This window comes from Phocoena sinus, chromosome 17 (genome assembly GCF_008692025.1).
Source record: "Phocoena sinus isolate mPhoSin1 chromosome 17, mPhoSin1.pri, whole genome shotgun sequence".
Lineage (NCBI taxonomy): Eukaryota > Metazoa > Chordata > Mammalia > Artiodactyla > Phocoenidae > Phocoena > Phocoena sinus.
The window spans coordinates 38,699,983-38,723,474 of NC_045779.1; the positions used below are offsets into that span (position 1 = coordinate 38,699,983).

Here is a 23,492-nt window from a genome sequence, read left to right on the forward strand (position 1 = left end):
CCTAGGTACAAAATATTTTGATGGCAGCCTCTTTGATACAGTTGTATAGCTGTTTGGCACATTGTGAAACTTTAACCTTTTAGTTTAAACCCAGTGATTTGTGAAGCATTCTCAATCCATCCGTGGGCACTCCTGAACATCATTCCATCGCTTACCTCCTCCTCCAGGGCTAGGAATTTGAGGATTAAATGGAGGTTGAAGATGGATTGGGAGTGAGAATGCAGATAAATCTACGTATAACTAGGAGGCTTGTTGATTATATTTAGTGTGGGTTAAAAAAAAATAGTTTATCCTGACTGTTATAGCTCAAAAAACTTACATTTCAAATTTTATGATTTCTGTCTTAATAATTAGATACCTCTTTTTAAAATGGGTCCTAGTCAAGTTACATTTATCAATATAAAACAGGGCTGTCCAATAACAATATGACATTAGTTGCATACATAATTTTCTAGTAGTTGCATTAAAAAAAAGAAACAAGTGAATTTAATTTCAATAACGTACTTTATTTAATCCAGTATATTAAAAATGTTATTTTAATGTGTAAACATTATAAAATTATTGAGATATATTTTGTATTTTTTAAATTCCTTTTTTCTTGATTTTTTTATCTTTGAAGTCCAGGGTGTATTTTGTACTTAAAGACTATCTCCATTTGCACTGGCCACATTTCATGTGCTATTAGCTACGTGTAGCTAGTGACTATCATACTGGACAGTGCTGTTAGAGGTTAGACAGTTGAATTTTTTTGGTATCTTCCAGGTAAAAATAGAAAGTAAAACTCCCCTAAAACTCTATTGGGTTCTAGAGATGGTCACATTGCTGGATCACAAAAATTTAGTAGTTTTAAATTTATTAGGGCAGTTTGTTGAGGAGGGTTACTAATGCTATTATTTTCATTTATAAAGGGTATGACCTTTCTGTTGTAAGTTAACGGATTTAGGAAGTGCGTTTAGTTTTGTCTTAGTTTTTACTGAGATGGAAAAAATAATTTTAAGTTCAGTACTTTAAAACATCTGTGATTTTAATATCATGCTTTTGTTTTCTGTAGGAATTTTACAATGAATTGGCTCCTATGTCAAGAATCCCTTCAGGCACCATCTCAAGAATTTTTTTTGCGATTGACACAATCTTCTTTATTACCTTTCTATATTTTAGTGTTAATTACTTGTTTTCTTTCTATGATTCAGGTTATTTTTAGGAGAATTAAGTAAGTACCTAGGAGAACTAATCATATTACTAACTAATAAATTATGGAAATATATAAAACTTATTTTTAATATCCTTCCAATATTTGTGTGTTTTAGAGTTTCTAATTGAATTCTCTATCAGTGTGTAAAATATCATTATAAGTTAAGTAGATGAAATTCAAATTTAAGCTTATACATCTAAATATGTAATATTCATGTTTATTTATTTAGGCAGTGCCGGGTTTTAGTTGCGGCACATGGAATCTTTAGTTGCGGCATGCATGTGGGATCTAGTTCCCCGAGCAGGGATCGAACCCAGCCCTCCAGCATTGGGAGTGTGGAGTCTTACCCACTGGACCACCAGGGAAGTCCCTGTAATGTCCATTTTTAATGCAGGAATAATATTTAAATAATCAGTTAAACTTTTACAGACTAATTTACTCAAATTTTTTATTTACTGTAAGCATAATTTTTTCTAATTACTTGAAACTAGTAGTATAAGTGATTTTAAATTACAAAGTTTGACTATTTAAAAATATTTTTATCAAACTTGAAAGGAGGCTGTGTGTAGTAACTTAATTTTGAGAACTTAGTAATTCAAATTATTATTTAACTATATTGATTTAACAATCATTAGTTTAGTGATAATTCATCTTGGAAAAGGAACCTCTGTATCTTTTTTATTATATTTCCTGAACTTTGATGTTTAGTCTTTATTGAGGCAGTTGTCTTCAAGCTTCAATAGCCATTTTCAAAGACTTGGAGATACCTAAGTTAGGTATTTGACCAGCAGAATATACTTTCAAATTTTAAGAACTACCTATATTTTTTTTATGAAGATATTAAAGATCTTTGATTTTTCAAATAAATATTTTCAAAGTAGTAAAAAAACACATTTCTTTCAGTAGTGGTAAGTCCCTGAAAGAAACTATTACGCTTGAAGATGGACAAATTGGAGAAAGGCCAGAAATAATTTATCACGTGATTCACACTATTTTCTTGGGCTCTCTTGCAATGATTATAGAAGGGTAAGTGTATATTTGAGCCATTTGTTTTTACAAAGAATTGTCCTTTCTAATGGTAGTTAGTGGATACTTTCAAGAACACATTTATAAAAACACTATAAAAACTTAAAAAAACCTTAATCTAACTGGAGTTTAGAGAGGTGTTTATAGTACAGTGAACCGATATTTACTTAGTAATTTATTTGTTCAAAAACTATTGAATGTTTTCCAGGGGCCAGGCATTGTGCTAGGTGCTGGGGGTACAGTGGTGGACAAGATTCTCTAACCTTATGTGACTCATGGTCTATTGAAGGTGACAGATGCTAACCACACAAAAATAAAATTATAACTTTGATAAGCGAAGGAGAGGTAAATGGTGTTATGAGGGTGAGGGTTCAATATACCCTTTTCTTTGAAGTTTGACTCAGATGAGAAATAAGACATAGGAGTATGAAATGGTTCTGAGCACCCAATTTCAAAGTGGGGAGGAGGTTTCTTCATACCAACAAACAATTCTCTGGACACCAGCTGGGTATCCTACAATTCAACTCAATTTTGACTATCTGCCAGAAGTACCATCAGAATCTACAGGCTTGGGTTCAGTCCAACAAGACTCCCCTGCTACCTCTTCAGACACCAGTTACAAGTCCAGGTTGTCACCTGTGTTTCTGGTGAACTGGCTGTAGATCAGAGGTTCCCAAGACCCCCTCCTCAGGTTTGATTAATTTGGTAGAGCAGCTCACAGAACTCAGAGAAACATTTTACTTACTGGTTTATTTTCAAAGGATATAAATCAGGAACAGCCACATGGAAGAGGTTCATAGGGCGAGGTATGGGGAAAGGGCTGGAGCTCCCATGCTCTCTCCAGGAGAGAGAAATCCCTACATGTTCACCAACCGGGAAGCTCCTGAACCCTGTACTTTGGGGTTTTTATGGAGGCTTTATTACATAGGCACGATTGATTAAATCATTGGCCATTGGTGATTGATCTCAGCCTCTCCCCTCCCCAGAGGTCTGGGGGGGTAGGACTGAAACTTCCAACCCTCTCATCACCTGGTTGGCTCCACTGGCAACCAGTCCCCATCCTTAGCTGCTTTCCAAAAGTCGCCTCATTAACATAATAAAAGATACATTTAAGCTCTCAGCGCTTAGGAAATTCCAAGGGTTTGGGGAGTTGTGAGCCAGAAACCCGTGGTCAAAAACCAAATATATATGAGGAATATATTTTGGTCATCTGAATGATTCTGATTCTGATAAAAGTTGCATTGGAGAACTCTTTTTCATGTGTGACCAAAAGGCCTTTGAATATCTTCCACCCCAAACTGAGTTTAGTCCTTAAATTTCAGGCCTTCCCTCTTGAATGGCCAGAGCCTTGGTAAGCCTGCTGCACCGATACACACCCGTGCTGCAAAAGGAAGATCCAAACTGTAAAAAGCCCATAAGTGTTTGTTGAGTATTGTCATCTCACACTCACAAATCAGATAACTTGCTGCCACGAGGAGGAGCAGTTAGGGTTCTGAAGTATAGGGAGGGGAATAAAAGCAGGGAGAGGTGAAGAATATTGATACAGTATAAGATTTAAGTTTCCTCTAATTATGAATACAGATCCAGAATCACAGTCATTTTAGCAGTACCCGTGGTGCTTTCACCAACAGAAAGCATAGTTATTTTCTCATTGTACTGGTTTTTTACAGGTATCTGAATATTGTTTATATACATCACTACTTCCAAATTATAGTAATTATTAGACCTGCATTTAATGTATTAATAAACAAGTACAAATATTGCTGTATTACAAATACAAATTTTATTATTTAATATCAGTATTTCAGTATAATTGGTTTCCTTTGTAAGCCTATGTATTTTATGCATTTAGAAATGTTTTCTTACAAGGGGTCCACAGACTGCCAAACCCATGACTAGGGGGTATATCTGTGGAAACTTGAAGTGAGAATAAAGTTCACTCTAACAGTTAGCAATCCATAGTACCTAAATAGGATGAAGAAGTGTATTAATCCATGAATATTTTAAGTGATTCAGGGTTTGATTCTCATCTTGTTGCCTAGTAGTACTAGAATTTGGAGCATGGTTTACCTTTTTCCCCTCCTTCCCCTCCTTCCTCAGTTTTATTTCTCTCTGAAAAAGAACTTTTTGTTATTCCCACCATTCTTCATTGTTGGATCGGTCATTTTAAGTTCAAGATCCCTTTTTTGAACATGTAATCTGCATTATTCTATCATTGGTCCTTAATTCTCTAATTTACTCACTAGACCTCTAAGACATGATCATCTATTCATGCAGATAACTTGCATGGTCCCCTAGGAGGTGCCAGGCACTCTACCAGGTAGGGCAGTAGGGATTAGAGAGATATGAAATCTAGTCTTTTTGAATCTTTTCAAAGAGTTCCTATTCTAGATAAGTAAACCAAGAGCTAGAACAAAATAAAATACTATGAGAAAGGTATACAGAGGGTGCTCTGGTCATCCAGAGGAGAGGTACTAACTCACTTGTGGAAGGTAGGTAGGGGAAATCAGCTTAAGGGAGATTTTCTAAACAGGGCCACAGTCTTGAGAGATAGAGATTGGCCAGGCTGTCAGTTTTCTCACGTGCGTGTGTGTGTATAGGTGTGTGTGTGCGCGTGTGCGTGTGTGTATAATAATCTGGGAAAAAGAAGTATTCTTTGGGAACCAATACTATGGGATGAATGTGAGGGAAATAGCGAGATATGTCCGGAAAAATAAGCAGGGAACAGATCAAGTGTTTTAAGCAGAAATTTGACATGATCAACTTTACTCTTTTAGGGAAAATCTCTCTGGCAGCAATGATTGAGAAAGATTTGAGGAAAACAAGATTAGAGGAAGATAAACCAGTTAACAAGGTATCATAGTAGAATCTAGAAGTGAGTAGCAATGGAGATGGAGTAAAGGGGCCAAAACTAAGATATTTGGGAATTGGAAACTAAATAAGGAGTTGCAGGGACTGTGGTGGAGGGATCCTAGGAAGAGCTGCAATTCAGAAGCCAAAGGAAGAGTTTTTAAAGGATATGATCAGAGAGAAAAGAAGGTAAGGAAAGAGAGATGAGTGTAGACTTCAAGAAGTCTGGCTATAAAGGGAATCAGAGGCTAAGGCAGCAACTAGAGAGGGGTGCAGTTTTACCAGGAGGGAGAAACGTGTGTGCATTATGGGATGGAAACACTGAGATTGTTCTGCAAACTCTGGCTGGAACTCTAATCATTTAGGGAAGTAGTAGAAAAAACTGAAAAGGTATGTCGGGACCATATTTTAGAGGGCCCTGAAAACCATTTGGGTGAGTTTTCATTTATTTCTGTAGGTACTGGGAAACTAAAGATTTTTGAACAGAACGTGTCTTCTCATAGTTATGTTTGAAAAGGATTCATCTGGCATTTGGTTGAATTGGAAGAGAATTTAAAAGTTGAGATGTTAATTAGCTGGCTATTGAAATAAAATGGTAAGGAGAGGTTGTATACGAAGAAATCAGTGGATTGGCACAATGGTCCAATGTCTAGAGCAGAGAGTTTGTGTTCCAAGGGATGTCATATACATGTAATTCAATGTGAGTAGTCTCTCCTGGAGTTATACACCAGACTCTAGCATTGATTCTGGCTGACTGGAAAAATAGGTTTGGTATTTTCTGAAATGGGGAAGTTAATGGTTGGAGGAGTTACTGGTTAACCAGAGGAAACGAATGCAATTCCTCTGTCTTAGCAACATGTATTCTATGTACATCCAGCTACTTCTCTCAAAGCCTGATTCAGTATGCATTGTTTTAAACCTTAAGTACATTCTCAAATTGGTCCTTTTGCTTTCATATCACCCTAGACCTTATATAAATTTTTTTTTTTTTTTTTTAAAGACATACTTATTTTTTTTTTTTTTTTTTAATTTATTTATTTATTTTTGCTGTGTTGGGTCTTCGTTTCTGTGTGTGGGCTTTCTCTAGTTGTGGCAAGCGGGGGCCACTCCTCATCGCGGTGCGCGGGCCTCTTACTATCGTGGCCTCTCTTGTTGCGGAGCACAGGCTCCAGACGTGCAGGCTCAGTAATTGTGGCTCATGGGGCTAGTTGCTCCGCGGCATGTGGGATCTTCCCAGACCAGGGCTCGAACCCGTGTCCCCTGCATTGGCAGGCAGATTCTCAACCACTGCGCCACCAGGGAAGCCCTATATAAATTTTTTATACTTATTTTCTAATTGTTTCCCGTGTGTTCAGTTTTATTCCATCTTAATAAAGCCCTCCTTGAGGGCTGTAGCCATGTCTTGTTTTTCTTGTCTTCTCTAGTACTTTGGTCACCCTGAAGTGTATGATCAATAAACTTTTATTAGATGAATGTTACTTCGTAACCTCATATTCTTCTAGTCTCTTTTGAGTTTGTCATCAAAGAATATATCTTAGAAGGATCTTATTGTTTCCTTAGTCTTAACTACAAAAGTTATCTTCTGAGATGTTATTTTTCCTTGATCATCTGTGTGAAGCAATGACATCCACAAAGTTTTCTAAACTCTTCCTCTTCTGTCTTCAGCATTTACCATCACCTAGGGTGATGGGTTTCTCTTGTTTCCTTTAAGTTACAAGTTTCTTTTGTTTACTTTAAGTTACAACTTAAAGTAAGGTACTGCCTTTTATTTGCACAAGTTCATTTTTCTGTACACCTGGATTTTTAATCTTTTTAAGTTAAGGGCCCTAATTTTTCAATCCTGTTTTTAAAAAATTAATCTCAAAAGTAATAATGCAGATTGTGTAACAGACCCAAATAATATAGATATGTATGAAGTAAAAAATGAAAATCCTTCTGTCCCAGTCCTCAGAGGTCACAACTGTCAGCAGTATCTTTTCAGATGTTATTTTTTGGCTATACTGCATATATGTACCTTAGAAAAAAAATCACCAAAAAACAGGGTAACAGGGTAACAGTATACATAAAATTTTGCAGTTTGCTTTTTTTTTCATAAGGATTTATTATTTAATCAGTACCTGTTGAAGGATAGTTAGGTTTCTTTTTTTTTTTTGCAATTAAAACAACATACTGCAGTTAAAACCCCACATGTATATCTTTATACATTTATGCTAATATATCTGTAGGCTAGTTTACTAGAAATGGGATTGTCTTGTATTTAGAATTTTTATAGGTTCTGCCAAATTGCCTTCTGAAAAAGTATAACAGTTTATGTTCTCTCCAAGAGTACAATTTTACTACACCTCATCTATATTAATGTCTTATTTCATCCTCATTTTAGTAACCCACATGTCTCTTGATTATTTAAGAAGTGAGTAACAATATGTTGCTGAAAATTAGAGGCTAAGCTTTTTCATTGTCCTTCAACATTGTTGTATTTTCATGAGTATTAGGAAAGAACTCAGAAAAGAGAAATCACATAATAATGATGTTTATAGGATAGCTCATGCATGACTCTGTCTTTTCCAGCCTGAAATACCTCTGGACTCCTTATGTGTGCATGCTAGCAGCATTTGGTGTATGTTCTCCTGAACTTTGGATGACACTTTTCAAGTGGCTTCGATTACGAACTGTACACCCAGTATTGTTGGTGAGTCATTGTTATTTTGTGTTAAGTTCTTGTTTCTCTTTCAATTATATAAATGGGAACCACATGAATACAATTAAAGTAGCATGAGTAGGTTTTCCCTGGTGGTGCAGTGGTTAAGAATCCTCCTGCGAATGCAGGGGGCACGGGTTTGAGCCCTGGTCCAGGAAGATTCCACATGTTGTGGAGCAACTAAGCCCGTGCACCACAACTATTAAGCCTGTACTCTAGAGCCCATGAGCCACAACTACTGAGCCCGCATGCCACAACTACTGAAGCACACAAGCCACAACTACTGAGCCCGCCTGCTGCAACTACTGAAGCCTGAGCACCTAGAGCCCGTGCTCCGTAACTGGAGAAGCCACTGCAATGAGAAGCCCGCACACCGCAACGAAGAGTAGCCCCCACTCGCCCGCGTGAGAGAAAGAGAAAGCCTGCGTGCACCGATGAAGACCCAACACAGCCAAAAATAAATAAATAAAATAAATAAATTTATAAAAAATAATAGCATGAGTAAATCACATTATGATTTATAGGTAGAAAAAAAGAAAAAGATTCTATGGCAAACATTTTTTAATTTCTGATTATAAAAGTAGGGTGTTTTCAATGCAGACTACTTAAAAAATAGAAGTTAAAAATATACGTGAATCAATGTGAGAGGCTTTCAAAAATTAATTTTGATAATATTTTTCTCAGTTTGATTTAGAACTATGGAATGTTTTCAGTGAGAATGCAACATTTACACTGTGCCTGCTATGTGTAATGTGCTTGCAGTAAAAAGATAAATAAAACATAATTAGGGGAATTCCTTGGCAGTCCAGTGGTTGGGACTCCACACTTCCACTGCAGGGGGCACAGGTTCGATCCCTGGTTGGGGAACTAAGATCCTGCATGCCCTTTGGTGTGGCCAAAAAAAAGAAAACAAAGAGATTAATTTCATCAGGTGGATTATAGTCTCCCAGTCATAAAAACAGATAAGTGTTGATAGGGTGCTGTTGGAACAGAGAAGGGCTAATTAATTCAGTTTTTTTAGGGATTCCCTTTGATGTATTCAAAGGGAATAAAAACAGAGGTAAAGAAAAAGCACGATATATTTAGTTTTGTTGGCACATAAAATGTGAGGTAATAGTGGTCAAGAAATGAGACTGGAGAAGTCTAGGAGGGTAAGGTCATCCAGGTCTTTGAGTGTCCTGTCGTGCTGGGTGCTATCCCACAGGCAGTAGGAAGACATTGACACGTTTATGCAAGGGCAGGAGAGAGTCAGCCTTACATTTTTTCTCAGCTCACCCTTATAGTTCTGTGAAAGATGGGCTTAAGGGTGAGAGACTGGAATCAGGAAGGGGGCTGTCACCCAGGTACAGGCCATGGAGAATGGAAACGATAAAAACTTCAATTGTTTTGAGAGCTCACTATGTGTCAGGTACTGTTTGAAGCATTTCACATGCTATTCAAAGCTTACAAAGATCCTGTTAGTTAAGTTTTATTATCTGTATTTTATAGAGAAAGAAACTAAGGCATAAAGTGGTTAAATAACTCACCCAAGATCACATAACTTGTAAGTGTAAGAACCGTGATTCACTCCCGGGTTCTTCTAGCTCCAAAGCCCATTTAATTAATACTGTACTACACTGAAGTGGAAAAAATAGTTAGAAGAGTAATAAGATTTGGTGCCTCAGTAAGTATGGGAGAAGGAAGAATAGAGAGAAATCATAGATGTTTCTTAGGTTTTGGGTTTGTGTGACTGGATTGTGGGGTCACCAACAGACATGGGACAATAGGAAGAGAACAGGTTTTGGTAGGGAGATGATAAATTATCTCTAATAATAGTCATGTTGTATTTTGCCAGTCTTTTTCCAGAGGAATTTATGCATTCTTATCTTAGCATAGTAGTATATTGATGTATATTGGCTATTTTTCCTGTGTTAATTCATTGTCTTTTTGTTGTTGTTAGCTATTTTCATAGCAGTTCAGTGTTTTTTGTAAGCTCTTCATAAGTTAAATTCCTGGAAAAATTGTCAAATATTGACTTACTATTTGAAATATTGCGATGTACATTACCCTTCTTATGTTCTGCCTTAAATTTATATTGCAAATATGTATTTCTCACTTTGTCTCCAGCTTGATATAAAATTTATTATTCTTCACCCATCTCACTCTGTGAACTAGGTTCCATGCTGACTCCAATTTCTCTGACTGAAATTGTTATAACTGTAAGAATATTTGATTGGTCATAGAGTCAGTGTCTAGTACCTCTGTAGTACATTCTGAAATATATTTATCCATAACCCTTTTTGCTTTAACATTTTAGGCTCTCATTCTGAGCATGGCTGTCCCTACCATAATAGGTCTCAGCTTATGGAAAGAGGTAAGAAAATTAGATTTTTCATAAGATGAAAACATATGTTATCTATAAGGTAGTGATAAATTTATATGTGTGTGTAGGATACTTATATTGGAACAGTATTCTAACAAAATAAAGCGTGATATACTTAATAATACGTAATTTTCTACCAATAGGAGCATGATAGAAGAGGTAAAACATTTTTACTCTGATGCAATTTTCTGTAGTCTAATACTGGTATTAATTCAGTTTATAATTGACAAAGGAAATGGCTGAATAAATGGTATTTATTAGTAAATAGTAAAAAGTATTTTGGCAATCTCCAAATTTAAATATTTATAAAATAATGTAAACTCTTTGGCTTATCGTAATGTAACATGAAATTAATTGCCAGTAAACCTGTGAATTATTTGACTTGATCTGAAATTTGTTTGCTTACTTATTTATTCAGTGTGCCTGTGCATGAAAGATACAACTGATGATTAATTGTTTGGCTGATAAAATTATGTATTGAGCGTAGGCAGTGAATTAACCATACAGTAGATTATTTGGGCTGAGAAGAACTAGCAAGACACTGAAAGAGAGTAAAGCAATTCATGCCATTTTTTCTGTGAGAACAGTGTTGTAATATTGTTTGTCATAAGCTGGCCTCTTAGTCTTTGGAAGTACTCTGAAACAGTTTTAAACTTTCTAATTACTTACACACAGGTTTTGGGGATTTTGTTTTGTATTTTAGTTTTTTCCAAGATTAATGACAGAATTAATGGAACTACAAGAATTTTATGACCCAGATACGGTGGAACTTATGACCTGGATAAAGTAAGAACTGAACTGCCCAAGACTGTTGTTAAGCTATTAATTAATCATTGAATGCTATTTAATGGATTCAGGGGAAATAATAAATTAATCCTTTTCCAAGTTCTTCTCATAAATCTCAGGGATTTTACCCTGTATTTTTAGGGATATTTAGTTTTCATTTAGACATATAATTCTAATTTTCTAATTGAACTCATTTCCATCAAAATACAGTATTGATAAGTTTTAGATATGAAACTCTAGCTGTTAAACATCTAGAAATGTGGAATAAAAAGGAACCAATGTTCTTTTATTTAGAAAGTCAAGAGATGCTGCTTTTAACCGGAGTTGGAGGTGAATGAGCGGTGGATTTCTAGTCTTGATAACCAAGGTTAACAAGATTTTAAATTTTAACACTCGTGCAGATTTTAATACGACAGGAGATGTGCTCTTGGGCCTACAGAAGCTGGGAATTTTAATTGAAGCACCTCGTTCCCTCCCCTAACATACATATATAACTAAGGGACCCTCAAAGGGCTACACTATCAGTGAAAGGATGGACTATCACAAAATAGCCATCAAGGGGTAGAGAAAGATGATAAGAAAGCACATCTTCCTCGGTTTCAGCTCTTGGTCAGAAATAAAGTGTCTCCCCTGAATTTGTAGCAATGCATCTGAATTCACATGTTTGTAGTTTGAAATTATACTTGTCTAATCCAGGAAACCCTATATCAAGAGATTAGCATAAAAAGTGGTTCTGGAATGGTCTGGAGTGCCTGATATAATCCTCAACCCAGGCTACCCAGGATTTCACAAATAAAGCTTCATGAAGATAAGCTCTAAAGTTACAAAACACATGAAGAAACAGTTCAGCACAGCAACAATCAGTTGTTGGTTGTGATAAGCAATAGAAGTAGACTTCTAGCAATTTCTGATAATAAAATTTGCTTGCGTCAGCTTTTGCTGCACAGTAGACTACCACACAATTTAGTGGCGGACAAACAATAAACATTTGTTATTTTGCACCATTTCAGTGGTCAGCTGAGTAGAAGCAATTGGTAGGATTCTTCTGGTCTGGGCCAGCTCATCGGGGACTGGATAGTCTGGCATGGCCTTTCTCACGTGTCTAGACTGCGTAGGTGTCAGCTGAGGTCATGGAGTTGACTTAGCCACATGCTTCTCATTATCCAGCCCAGGTGAGACTGGGCTCCTTCATAAGGTGCTGGTTGTAGAGTTCCCAAGAGCAGCAAGAGAGGACAAGTCGCAAGGTCAAGCATGTTTTAAGTCTGCTCAAATTATGTTTGCTGTTGTCCTGTTGGCCAAAAGAAGTCACATAACGAAGACCAGCATTTCCTCCAAGAGCATACCTATAGAAAAGAATCATTGTAACCATTTTTCCAACCGGTCTACCGTATGGATAGAGACTATGAAATAGTATGAAAATTTTTAAACACATAGAAGAAGAAACTAAAACTTGAGAAAGGAATGAAACACTCTCAGAAAAGGCCAGGATAATAGGGGGAAAAAGGCAAAAAATGTTTCTAGAAATGAGGAATAGGTTTATAGAATAGGTATATGGAAATGAGAATAATAGGTCTTATTATAACGTCTCGTTATTATAATGACACCTCTTGTATGTATAAAAATTATTATTTTTTTAGATCATCCTTAACTACTGCCTATTGATACTTTTTTGTGACTTGTATTCACCTTTGTGGAACACTGACTATATAGCCTTGTGTTGTCATTAACAAAAGAGAAAGTCACATCTGTGTGTGTGATTTACCTCAATATTTTCAAAAACAGCAAAGGCCTGAACATTGGACCTTTTACATCAAATGATTGGACATGTATGTCACTGTGTTGTGATTCTTTTGTTTCATTTTAGTTTCCCCATTACTGAGGGCTCCTTGAGGACAGTGGCTGTGTGCTGTCTCTCTATCTTCAGAGCTTGACAATATCACTAGCACATAGTAGGTAGATGCTGAATGTTGAATACGGGGAGGTAATAAATAAGTGAGGACATAAGAGCAGCCCTTTGGGACCTGTCTTGTGAGTGGCATCTATCTGGGACTTTGGATTATGATTTAGAGTAGAGAAGTCCTTCCTGTGTTATCTGGAGATAGACATATGGGTAAAGGTAGGGAAGGAGCAGGAGGATAGATGGATCTGGAAGGAGTTGGGCTCTGGTGGTTAATATTTGCCAAAGACGAATTTGAGAATTCACAGTATCAGCATTGAATTGTCACTCCCGTTACCCTGCATTATTTTTTAATAGCATTATTACCACCTGACCTATATGCTTATCCTCTCCCCCTGCTCCCTCTTGAAAGCAGGGACCTTGTCCTCCCACCTCTCTTTTTAAAATATTTATTTATCTTTAGCAGTCTGAACAGTTTCTGGCACATAATAGGTGCTCAGTTTTTTTTTTTAATAAACCCCAAAATGAAATGAAATGAAAACTGACACTGAAACTTAAGTGTGCAATACATTTTAAGTTGCTTGGTATTTCAGAATTGATATAAATCAGTGATCTAAATAGTATACTTACCTTTTCAGTGTGTGAATCTTTATGGTTCTTTGCAGAAGGCAAGCTCCAGTCGCAGCTGTTTTTGCAGGAAGTCCACAGTTAATGGGTGTGATTAAATTATGCACTGGATGGATGGTGACAAGCTTGCCTCTTTACAATGATGATGATCTTCTCAAGAGAAATGAAGATGTAAGGCATTTTAGAGTCTACATTTGGATCATTTTTATTTAACTCCTTAGTATAGTTCTGTAATGATGCATATGTTCCTGGTTAGCTAGGAAAATCCAGACAATTTTAGAAGAGTTAATTAGCTTCAGTTTTAAAAAAAAGCTGTATAATACATTTAATAAAGAGAGGCCAACATTAGAATATGAAGTTCTTTGTTTTATGGAAAGTATGGATATGTTTCTAGGAGAAACATTTCATTTCCCATAAGGTTTCAAGGGACTGATGTGTAATATTTTATAAAGGGAAGCATTCTTTTGAGAATATCATTGTTCTCAATCAAATTACTGAAGGAAGGCTTTCAGTTAATGTCTTTATACACTTTGTATTTCCAAGCCAAAATTCTGTTATTGCTCATAAAACACGGATTGATTTTTCATTATGGGCTATTATTAATAACTTAGTATAACATTAGTATGGTATCTAATTGCTTCTTCTTCAGAGAATATATTATTTTGCATGTTTGGTATGGATTTAAATAGTAACTTCATATCTGAAGGTAATGACCAACTGAACCTGAGTTCTAAATATTCTGTTTTTCAGTTGGAGAGAATTTCATATAGTTTTTAAGTATACTCTAAGCTAAAGAGGAAGTATAGCAATATAGAAGTTAGACTCTAATATAAAGGTTAGACTCTAAGCTTTGTGACCTTGAGCAAGTTTCTGAATCTGGAAGTAATAATAATTCTTACCTCCTAGTTGTGAGAATTAAATAAGATAATGCACTATTCCTGAAACAGTAAAATTTAGGTGTTAGCTAGTATTAATATGTACTATTAAATTATAATTGTATGTGCGCACACACATTCACATATAACCACAGAAAGTAGAGAGGAGTTCAAAAGCAGGAGCAGTCAGTTTTGCCTACAAAACTCCAAGTCTTCATAAAGGGCATTTGCTTGATCTGGGCTTTGAAGGATGACTAGAAACTTGTTTGGAAAAAGAATACAGTGATTCCAGGTTAAAAAGTCACATGAGCCTTGAAATTTGTATGGCCATGGAACTGGAAAATAAATAAGGCCAAATTCTGGAGGACCTGGAAGGTCATGCTTAAGAATTTAGACTTACCCTAGAGGCATTTGGGAGTCATCAGAGACCTTTCATAAGCCCAGGAGTGGAACCTTAGATCTGTTTTAGAGTTAATTAAGGTCAGGGAACAGTTGAAGCAGGGGAGAGGTCAGAGACCGGGGAGATCTACCTTGAAATGATTTACCTGAGAGACAACAGCTGCCTCTGATTAGTATTTGCTGCAGTTGGAAAGGTAGTGTTGCTTAGAAGATATACTACTGCATATTCCTAAACTTTACCTTTTGTGGATTTAAACCAACAGACACTGACATGGCTTTGTTTTCTTTGTTGTCCTTTGATTGGTCTTTGTCCTAATATAGAATTTCAGAATCACTTATAATTAGGTCAGAGTTCTAATTAGGTTCTAATTAAATTTAAACATTTTAGAGTTTTTAGTTTAATGTGACTTGGCTGTGAGAATAGGAACCATTTTTTTTTTTTCAAATCTTGGTCTTTCTATATAGTGTCTAGTACATAGCAAGTACTGAATAAATTTATTGTTAAAATAAAATTCAAATTGAACTCCATAAGTGAGACCATACCATTTGAATTAGACACTGTCTATAATTCATAACATGGGACTAATCTTTATAATCAGTGATTATAGGCCAGTGATTCTCAAACCTGGGAAGATGGTACTCCCAGGGGACATTTGACAATGTCTAGAGACATTTTTGGTTGTCACAGCTAGGGGAGGGGTTCTACAGACACCTAGTGGGTAGAGACCAGGGATACTCTTAAACATCCTCCAGTGTACAGAACAACCTTCCATTCTGTCCTGACAAAGAATTATCTGGCCCAAAATATCAATAGCGTTGAGGTTGAGAAACCTCACTCTAGTCTAACAGTAATGTTATTGCCATTGCATAGAGGTGTTTTTTATAGGCCCCAGTAGTATGTTACAGTTTCCCCAAACTTTAAAATAAGTAAAAAAAAATATAAAAAACTATAAATAAGTATAAGCTGGATAAGATAGAACCATTCACGTGAACTTATTTAACAAAGTGAAATGAGTGAGAAACTTCCTCTTGATTTATTAACATTCTGTGTTCCACAGAATGAGTATCTCTAGCACCTCAATGGACATTGGACCTAAAGTTGCTCGATAGACAGCAGCCGTAACATGTAGTAAGCAGCTGCTGAATATTCTGCAGGTAGACTGGAATCTTGTCCAATCTAGGTTGCAAATCTCAGTATTTTCACAACAAACAGTATATGATACTTTTGGCCTAACTTTTGTGATTATCCAAGGTTAACGTCTCAGAAAACCTGAAAAACGTATTAGAAGATCCAAAGCTTATTATCTAATAAGGTCAGCAAAATTGTAATGGAAAACACCACGTAATCAAGACATGAGTTTTAAGCATGCATCCCTGTTCTTTCAGTATTTGTGACAAGGGTCAAATTATTTTTAACCTCACTGACTTTATCTCATGTATAAAGTGAGTATAAAATACTATGATACATGGTAATAAAAAAAAGTAATGGAACGATTACAACTCAATAATAAAAAGACAACCCAATTAAAAAAATGGACAAAGGCCATTTGCAACAACATGGATGAACCTTGAGGGCGTTACGCTAAGTGAAGTAAGTCAGATAGAAAAAGACAAATATTCTGTGATATCACATATATGGAATCTAAAAAGGCTGAACTCATAGAAACAGAAGAGTTGTGGTTGCCAGGGGTTGGGAGGGTTGGAGAAATGGGATGTTGGTCAAAGAGTACAAACTTCTAGTTATAAGATGAATAAACTCTAGGGATCTAATGTACAGCATGGTGATTATAGTTAATAACACCGTATTGTATATTCGAAAGTTGCTGAGAGTAGATCTTAGATGTTTTCCCCAAAAAAAGAAATGGCGATTATGTAACATGATGCAGGTGTTAGCTAAAGCTATGGTGCTAAACATTTTGCAACATATGAGCATATCAAATAAACATGTTGTACACCTTAAACTTACACAATGTTATATGTCAATTATATCTCAATAAAACTGGGGAAAAATGGGCAAAGGACTTGAATGGACACTTCTCAAAAGAAGATACACAAGTGGCCAGTAGCAGATGAATATAAGCTTCCTGAGGGAAGGAATCAAGTCTTAGTGAATATCTTTATTTTCCACAGATAGTACTAAGAACGTAGTAGAGGCTTAATGTATAATTTTGATAAACAGAAGTTTTAAATGTCTTTTAAAGTTGTTGTTTTAATTATATTCTTTCAGATCTATCAAATCTATTCAAAGCGATCTGCTGAGGATATTTATAAAATACTGACATCCTACAAGGCTAATTACCTAATTGTAGAAGATGCTATCTGCAATGAGGTGGGAACCGTGAGGGGCTGTAGGGTTAAAGATTTATTAGACATTGCAAATGGCCACGTAAGTAACCATTTGGAAAATTAAATTTTTTTGAGAAAAGTGACTTTATTTAAACTTATAAAAGTATTTTCAAACTTTATTTTTGGAACTTAACTAAGAATATAGTTAAAAGTTATATAACAGTCGGGGGGAGCTTATTAAAAGTAGTTTGAACTATTTTTTCAATGTACAAAAGAAAAGTTGGGCAATTTTGCAAAAAAAAGTTTACCAATATCTCGATTCCTTATTTGTTGCCTGTACTTGTGCATGTTCAACATTTATAAACAAAAGATAGTTTGTTTTGATTGATGATTTTATTTTAACATAAAGAGCAGCCGTTTGTTTTGTTATATTCTTATATTGAGAAATTTCTTGTAATTTGATACATATCTAGAAAAATTGCTTACTAAATTGACACAGTCCTGTATATTGGGTCCCTATTAGCCACAAAAATTAGTGTATTCAGAGCTACTTTAGTTGTTAGGATTTAACTGTATCTTAAGTTTTCATTGATTTTAGCTATTTTACCAAGCTTTCTTACTTCTCAGCCTACAGTGTATACTGTATACCTGGCAACTAAGACTGACAGGGGAGTTTGCATATCTGGTAATTAGTGTTTGTATATCTGATAATTAGGCACTGGAAAGGGTGCCTTTACTCCTGGGAAAGTTGGGGGTGAAGGATCTTAGGCATAGTTCAGTAGGTCATTCTTGTTTGGAGTGCATATTCTATTCAGGTTGCAGCCAAGACTTTTTCTGTCCCTTCCTAATTAATTAGCTCTTTGTCGTAATCATCCCAGACCAGTTTGGAGGTGAGAAATTAATTTGTTGGGTATTTTTGGGGGGGCCACGCTCTGCAGCATGTGGGATCTTAGTTCCCCAACTAGGGATTGAACCCACACCCCCCGCAGTGGAAGCGCAGTCTTAACCACTGGACCTCCAGGGAAGTCCCGAGAAATTAGTTTTTATGATTTCCACCTTTCCCTCTCTTCATGACCCCTTAATGTTATAATATAAACTTATTCTGTTTTCTGCTGTATGTATTTTGAATTTTCTCTGTTGGCACTTGATAACTGTGGTCTTTGGCTTAATTGGTGACAAAATGGAATTTTATTAAACATCAGGTATTCAGTAATTACTCCTGTATTGCTATCTGCTGTCTAGAGCCTTATCCTCTGCTCTTGGCTACCCTCTTGCTCCATTTTGAAGATCAGGTTACTTCTTCTTTCGTGTAATGCCAGGCATGGACTTAAAGCGAATCCATCCTTTTATTCTTAAAGTTGACTCTCTGACATCTTTCCTAGGCATTAGAATAATATTTAGTATTTTATTATAGAGAACTCTTCAAGGTGGCTAAGCTCTCTTAGTGAACCTCATTAAGGTGAAAATGTAAAGGATTGTACTGTCACAGAAACTTGCTTACTAATGTGAGTCAGTCCTGCACAAGGAGAAGAGTATGAATATACATTAAGAGTATATGTCTGTTTCTCAGCCTTGGCAAGGCTCCATGATAAGGTTCTTCAGAGGAATGATAGTAGACTATGGAGACATAGCCTTCTAAATTTTAGGATTAAATCTTTTAAAAGTTGGAAAACACTTTATACTGATTTCTCAATCTCAATGGGAAGCTCAAGAATTTAGTGGACATGGTAACTCTTATGAAGAGGCTTTTATTTGCTGAACAATATGAGATGTTTGCTAACCAATGTGAGATAGTCCATGTTTAGCAATAATATATTTCTTCATATAAATATCATCACTTGTACATTGATTGCATTTCTCCTGTAAGCTTAATAAGCTTTTTAATATTTTGTTTCATATCGTTTGATAGGTGGTTTGTGAAGAAGGTGACAAGATAACCTACTCAAAACATGGAAGATTTTGTCATGAGGTCAAAATTAACTATTCTCCTTATGTGAATTATTTCACTAGAGTATACTGGAACAGATCCTACTTTGTGTATAAAATCAACACTGTGATATCCTTTCAGTCTTGAAAAATAGCAGAGCCTTCATTTCAAAGACTTATACCACCTGAAGTAAAATGCAATTTTCTTCTACCTACGTGGTGTCTTTTGGAAATCAGAGTATGGACATTTGAAATGTTGCTGCTGCTTTTCCCCTCCTGCTGTTAACTGGATCTAGAATTCTGTGGGGGAAAGAAGATCAAACATTACTGTCCTTTGGTAAAATGTCAAACCTGCCACTCGGCATCATTCCAGCCAGGTGTCTTCCTTACTGCTACATGGTCTTTAAAGATTTTACCTTCTAAACTATTGTAAAATTTTCCTCATAAATCTTCATTCCATCATAACATTAGTCTTGAATTTGAATATGTTCAAGGTCAGAGTATATATCTCAAATATAACATTTAATAAATAATTAATGTGATATAATTATAGCATAGAAGGAAAGAATTATTCTTTCCCTCAAGGAAGTTTCTGAAGGTATTTCATGGTGTATAATAGAACTGAAATATTACAATAAAAAACTAATTTAAATGTTCACTGAAAATTTGTGGCATTTAAGTTAAAATGGAAATTATATAAAGGAAAGAGATTTTTAAGGATATACATAAAGATATATCCAGATTTTCCATGATACTGCTCTCCTCATCTGCTGCTTATGTAAATAAGCACTTTCTTAGTAATATACGTTGTATGATATTGCATTTCATCACTTTATGACTATTAAGTGGTTAGTTTTTCCACTTATGCCCATAAATTTGATACCAATTTAATCATGATAAAACAGTAACTCTTGTTACCTATGTTTTTTTTTTTGGTTTGTTTGTTTGTTTGTTTTGCGGTACGCGGGCCTCTCACTGTTGTGGCCTCTCCCGTTGCGGAGCACAGGCTCCGGACGCGCAGGCTCAGCGGCCATGGCTCACGGGCCTAGCCCCTCCGCGGCATGTGGGATCTTCCCGGACCGGGGCACAAACCCGCGTCCCCTGCATCGGCAGGCGGACTCTCAACCACTGCGCCACCAGGGAAGCTCACCTATATATTTTTTAAAACAGACATTTAAAAGAATGTTCAAAATTTAAAAATAAGAAAAAAATAAAAGCATGTTGTTTAGGTTTTTAAAAAATATGGATATGGAGTATATAATCTATTCACATGTTTTCTATTGAAGTATTAAGTAAAAAATTAAGTTTTTATCAGAATGAGAATATGAGCAACTAAAGTGAGCAACAGTTTATGGAGATATGTGCAGATGCTGTTTAACATACCTCTGCATAGAGGTGTATTTATGATAAAACACAAGTGCTATTATTTATGAAACAATGATACAATCTTAAACATTAAGAACAAAATGACAATTATAATAAAATTCAGAGCACAGTTCCACAATCTGTTATGTTCCTTTAAGTTAAATGTTTTCATATTTTTAATTATTAATTAAAAGAAATTCTAAATGATTAATTTGGCCTTATATAGAGATTCAGGATGATGTATCATTTTAATAAGATGGGATAGATATTCAGTTTTACCTTATACACCTGTTAATTGAACAGATTTAAAATTTTTTCACTTGTTAAGAGTGCTGTAAAAATTGCAATTTCATTACTCTGAATTACTACGTTAGAAAGGAACATCTTTCCATTTTCTTTATTTTCTGTAATATATATTTTAAAAGTACAAAAGCACATGCATTCTTAGATTAGCTCTAAGATGTTTTGTTCTTGTGGAGCTTAAGAATTGTTTGATGGCAGTGTCATATGTCTGGTGCGTTAGTTTTACTGGTTCTCATTTCACGTTTTTATATAACTTTTAACAATTATATTAAGATAGCTACAGGCAGGTTATTTCAGGTTCTCTGTACATCTTAATAGTGAGTCACTAGTATTTAGCTTCAAGCCTTACGAAAATATTACCATAGTTACCTAAGTAAACAGTGAATAGTCACATGGTAGTACTTACAATTAGAGGGAGCATGTAAAACAATGTAATTTAAAAGTCAGCTTGCATTTGTTTTTTTTTTTTTTTTTTTTTTTTTTTTGCGGTACGCGGGCCTCTCACTGTTGTGGCCTCTCCCGTTGCAGAACACAGGCTCTGGACACGCAGACTCAGCGGCCCTGGCTCACGGGCCCAGCCGCTCTGCGGCATGTGGGATCTTCCCGGACCGGGGCACGAACCCGTGTCCCCTGCATCGGCAGGTGGACTCGCAACCACTGCGCCACCAGGGAAGCCCAGCTCACATATTTTGAAAGGGAAATAGAACAACCTACTTTCTATGTAGCGTGAGATATTTAATTGAATTTTTATTGATTTACTTCATGATCAAATATGCTGAATTAGTTTTGATTGTTGTATGTTTTTTTGTTTTTGACGTATTGGTAAGTTGCTTTTGCTTCTGTCAACTTATTTCTTAAATAGATTTGGATCCGTTTTTAATTGAATTTTTTAAATAATGAAGTTTTCACTCAGCATCAGTTGAAAAGAAAAATGTGAAGCTTATTATAGAAATAATAATAACTGGGTATGAAAGATAAGCTTATTTGCTTCTATTTTAGCTGTAGTTAAAACAATAGTGCTAGAAAACTTTCAGGAGCATTTAATTAATTTCCTTATTTGTAGAGTAACAAATGATTAAGAATTCTGCAAGTAATTCCATTTGGGTAACTTACCGTTGTTAGATATGACAATAAAGATCTACTGTGAAAGGGGCAAAGTTTATGGGTTTGGGGTAGAAGGAATTTCTCAAAGAAATACAAAACATAAATACTTTGCCCTTGATGTTGCAAAACTATTGAAATAAGTGCCTTAATAAGGAGGTTAAAATAAGAAGGTTAAAAGTAAATAAAAGTTTACTTTTTATTTTCAAAAAAAAATTATCCATTTCTTACTTTTTCATAAGAAAAGTTTGGTAACTTTTTCCTCATCATTAAGCACAGAGAAAGAATCCTCACTATGCTATTTTCACTATTAACTTTAATTCATTGGTAAGCAAATCTTTGTTAAGGGTAGTGATGGGATTTCTAGCCTGCTAAATTAATTTATTTAGCTTCTCAAATGCCAAACAGTAGAATAAGTAAAACTTGATAAGGTGTATGATATTGACTCTGCTGGTTTACATTTTCTCTAACTTTGGCATCTGTGTCTCGGTGCTTTTTGTTAGACTGGTAGGGTTTTACAGCCTATGGAGTATGCATTGCACTTCTAAATTTTTTTCTTCATTACTTTCTGAGTATATACACAGCATGTTTTTTCAGGACATTAACCCAAATTGCTAAAAACCTAATGTTATGACACTTCTGTACAGTCTAGATTGATTCAAGGAAAAGTAGAAATGGAGGTCAAAGTGGGTTACAAGTTGGGGCTGAAAAATATGCTTTAAAAAAATAGGCTGTTAATTTCTTGAAAGGAACAGTGAATAGCCATCTTATTAAACTTTGTTGTTTTGGGGAAATCAATTGGTTTTTGGCCCTTTCTATTTTTGAACTGTTAAAACATTTTGTTGCCTTTTGTGGGTAAAAGTAGTGTCTCTCTTTATAAAATTGTTGGGGTTTCTAAAAGTTGTATGTAAATCAATTTCTTGGTAAATTTATTTTAAATGCATGAATATTTATAGGGCATATAATATGAACTATTCTGTGTATTCAAGAACCTATTGTAAAGCAAATAACTACTTCCTGATTTACATCACAATATATTATCTCATTTGTCCAGTTTTTAAAATATACATTCTCTATTGTTGCTATTTGCTAATAGTTTTAGATCCCAATATGTATTAAAATTACACCTCTGAAAAGCTGCAAGTAATTCTTATTGAAATAATAGCTCATTATTTAGTTTTGGAATGTGTAAAATTAATACTTTAAATAAAGTTAGTTGTGAAAATTGCAAAGGAATGTATTTGATTCAGCCATTTTCCATCCACTGAGGTTTCTAAGCATTATATTTGTTTTCCGTAATTAAAAAAAAGGGGGAGCATTTTAGAACCATATTTGCTGAATTTAACATAAAAGCATCTCTGAATCATTTCTGTTTAGAAGTCTCGTAGAATTTGCAACGTTCTAATTTTGGTATGTATAATCTTATGTGCCGTTTTTTTGGCTGCACTGGGTCTTTGTGGCTGTGCGCGGGCTTTTCTCTAGTTGCGGCGAGCGGGGGCTACTCTTTGTTGCGGTGCGCGGGCTTCTTATTGAAGTAGCTTCTCCTGCTGCAGAGCACAGGCTCTAGGTGCATGGGCTTCAGTAGTGGCACGCGGGCTCAGTAGTTGTGACTCATGGGCTTCCACTTGCAAAGAGCAGAAGTTAACGTACCTTAAAAGTTAAGGAGGGGTCTTCCCTGGTGGCGCAGTGGTTGAGAGTCCGCCTGCCGATGCAGGGGACGCGGGTTCGTGCCCCGGTCCGGGAAGATCCCACGTGCCGCGGAGCGGCTAGGCCCGTGAGCCATGGCCGCTGAGCCTGCG

The 23,492-nt window shown here is 35.7% G+C and overlaps 1 protein-coding gene across 4 annotated transcripts in view; it reads left to right on the forward strand.

Moving 5' to 3' along the window:
- DPY19L4 (dpy-19 like 4) overlaps positions 1-22,921 on the forward strand; it is a 63,004-nt gene extending 40,083 nt beyond the window's left edge. For 2 of the 4 annotated variants that reach the window (XM_032609839.1, XM_032609841.1), the window contains 8 exons: positions 1,052-1,210; positions 2,099-2,218; positions 7,637-7,757; positions 10,063-10,119; positions 10,832-10,914; positions 13,477-13,609; positions 16,940-17,098; positions 18,908-22,921. In XM_032609839.1, coding sequence (XP_032465730.1) covers positions 1,052-1,210; positions 2,099-2,218; positions 7,637-7,757; positions 10,063-10,119; positions 10,832-10,914; positions 13,477-13,609; positions 16,940-17,098; positions 18,908-19,072 — 997 coding nt within the window. In that variant the 3' untranslated portion in view covers positions 19,073-22,921. Of the gene's footprint in view, positions 1-1,051; positions 1,211-2,095; positions 2,219-7,636; positions 7,758-10,062; positions 10,120-10,831; positions 10,915-13,476; positions 13,610-16,939; positions 17,099-18,907 lie in introns of all 4 variants that reach the window. The other 2 variants (XM_032609838.1, XM_032609840.1) reach the window with 2 other exon arrangements.
- Positions 22,922-23,492: the final 571 nt, after the last annotated feature.